Below are 2,549 nucleotides of genomic sequence, written 5' to 3'. Positions count from 1 at the left end.
ACCGCCCCCGCAGCCAACGGCTTCTCCTCTCTGGGGATCGACGGCATAACACACTCGGGACACGTCTGCACGGCAGGCGGGCAGCGACCAAACGACGCGCGCAGAAGCGGCAGAAAATAAAAACAAAAGAAGAAAAGGAGCAAACAAACAAAAAGTTGTACACGCATAGCGGCACTGCTGTCACGGGCGGAAGTAGCCACCTGCGCCTTTTGCTCTTCAGGCATAGCCCGTTCCGCATGGGCCTCAAGGCCGGCCCACCGAAGAAGCGCGTCCCCCACACTTATCTTGGCCCTACAAAACCCTATTCCTGTCCTCGTGCAATATAAACTCCCCCCCTGCAGTTTGCCTCCTGCACAGTTGAAATCGCGCTAACACACATTTTTTCCATCACCCCAATTATCCCCCTAAACACACACACATACACATATACATATACATATACATATATATACACATATATACACATATATACACATTTCCTAGTTATTGTTTATTTGCGGGTCTCTGCTATTATGACCTCCGCGAGGCAGCTGCGAGCATTACTGGGTGCGCCGACGGCGTACCGCCCACGCATTTCCGCGGCGCCCGCTTGCCTCTCTCCCCGCATACACCACTTTGGCACACGCGCAGGTCTCACGCGGCCGACCCCACCGGGGAAGCGGCCTCGTCGCCGTTGTTCTTTTCCTTCTCCGTGTGATCGCTGCCGGTCGAGCTGGTGTCCATGACCTTCTGCCGCTCGCGCAGGTGACGCCAGTTCCGACTTTCCACATACCAGAGCGCCAGGTTGTACGTCGTGACCGCAAGCAGCACGCACAGCAGCAGCAGCACGATCACCGCGTGTGCCCGCACCCAGCCGTCGCCCGGCAAGAGATAGCCCGCCGCGTTGGTGAGGCACAGCGCGCCAAGCAGTGCAAGGCCTGCAGTGTGCATCACCGTCAGGAAGAGGGAACGCATCATGTTTGCGTACAGCAGCACACCCGCCCCCAGGAGCAGAACCGTCGCCATGCAGAAGTACAGGTGAGAGCACTTCTCCACCGGCGGCTGCAGCGCCGCCAGCGCGCCGACGAGACACAACAGCGACAGCTCAAAGACGCACCTGTGCGCACCTCCTCCCCTCACCTGCGCCAAGACGCCGCCGTACATCTGCTGCTGCACTGGCGGGCCCCAGTAGCCGACGGGGTACAGCCAACGCACGAGAAGCGGCCGCGTTGAGAAGGCCGTGTACTCCGTAAAGTCCGCCTGGCAGCGCCGCGTGAGGAAAAGGCAGACGCCAGCTGGAAACGCCAGGCCGTAGAGGACGCCGATGGATCCGACCACGTAGTGCTGCAGCTGGGCGTCGGGCATCGCCAAAATGAAGACGGAGCAGATGCAGATGCCGGGGTGCATGACGTACGCCACGACGTACGTCAGGCCCGGGAAGCGCATCGCCGCCCACGCACTCGTCGCATCCGTGCCACGGCACCGCCGGTACGCCACAGTCGCCGCGTAGTGCACGCACGCAAACGCCGCGACGATCAGCGCGTTGCCCGCGACCATCCACAGCGGACCAAGGCCGGCAAAGACGGACAAAAAGTACGGCAGCAGCGCAAGGCCCCCACGCTCCCACGCGGGGGTGCACTTCATCATCGCGAACACGCCCAAGGTCTGCATATCCACGAGAAGGCCGAAGCCGCCCCCGGCCGCCACAGCCATTGCAGCCGTGCCGGCGCCAATACCATCCAGCAGCAGTAGCGCCCGCGTCAGTCCGGGCGGCGTGTTCGAAGTGATAGTGAACTCCCCTTGCAGCATCCCACTGCAGCCGCCGTGCAGCGCGCGTGGAACGTACCGGAGAACGATCTTCTCGTCCACCCCAACAAAGTAGCGATCGTCCACGGGCAACGTTAGCTCCAGCACGGCGTGCGGGTTCGTCGCGTTGCGCTCCCACGTCGCGTTGCGCAGCATCGTGCCCCACTGCCCACTGAAACCTTCAGGCTGCGCCACCGACGCCAACGCGAAGCTCAAGTACGGGCGGAGGTCGGTGTCGCGAGCCCAGCGGAATCCGGGCGGCAGCGCCACCGTCAGCTTCTTCGGCGCCGCGCTGCTTGTACGGATGTCCGCCAGCGTCAGGCCGCGGCCCGACGGCGTCGTCACTCCCAGCGCCGGGCACGCCACAGTGCGGTTTTGCCGGTCCACAGTGCGGTTGCACCCGTCCACACTGCTTTTGCACCTGTCCACACTACGGCTGTATCCGCCCACGCGGGGCAGGTCCAGCGGCAGGCAGTGCTCGCCGTGCCCTCCACCGGCGCACTCACACTTGCAGTCGCTGAACGCCGTCGTCAGCGCATCGAAGCAGTCGCCGTCCCTCGTGCACTCCCCGCACGCCGCAACATTCGTCACGTTGTTGATGCCATTGCGCTCCATCTCAGCCGCCGTCAACACCTTTCCCGCAACCGTCAGGCACCCAGCGACGAACTTGTAGCCGGCTTCGACGCCCTTCAGCAGGGCCTGCCCCAGACCCGTGGACGCCCATCTTGCAGCCCATCAACGTCACTGCACTGCTGCTGTCAAGC

General features: G+C 63.0%; 2 protein-coding genes across 2 annotated transcripts in view, besides 1 other annotated feature; both read right to left on the bottom strand.

Annotated features, from left to right (window-relative positions):
- Window positions 1-416: 416 nt before the first annotated feature.
- Window positions 417-459: a microsatellite.
- Window positions 460-633: 174 nt separating this feature from the next.
- TraAM80_05659 (putative dispersed gene family protein 1 (DGF-1)) lies at window positions 634-2,400 on the bottom strand (the record flags this gene model as incomplete). The annotated part of the gene is made up of 1 exon (XM_029382532.1): window positions 634-2,400. The coding sequence occupies one exon, from the start codon at window positions 2,398-2,400 to the stop codon at window positions 634-636; it is 1,767 nt and encodes a 588-aa protein (XP_029237622.1).
- A 1-nt stretch (window position 2,401) lies between these two features.
- TraAM80_05658 (dispersed gene family protein 1 (DGF-1)) overlaps window positions 2,402-2,549 on the bottom strand; it is a gene marked incomplete at both ends in the record, with an annotated part of 3,759 nt that continues 3,611 nt past the window's right edge. The window contains one exon of the mRNA XM_029382531.1: window positions 2,402-2,549. This exon is cut by the window's right edge and continues 3,611 nt beyond it. Within this exon, the coding sequence (XP_029237621.1) occupies window positions 2,402-2,549 (148 nt within the window).

Source organism: Trypanosoma rangeli, assembly GCF_003719475.1.
Source record: "Trypanosoma rangeli strain AM80 chromosome Unknown Tra_15.4_contig_00189, whole genome shotgun sequence".
Lineage (NCBI taxonomy): Eukaryota > Euglenozoa > Kinetoplastea > Trypanosomatida > Trypanosomatidae > Trypanosoma > Trypanosoma rangeli.
The sequence above is the reverse complement of the archived record's forward strand: the minus strand, read 5'-3'. Positions and strand labels throughout refer to the sequence as shown.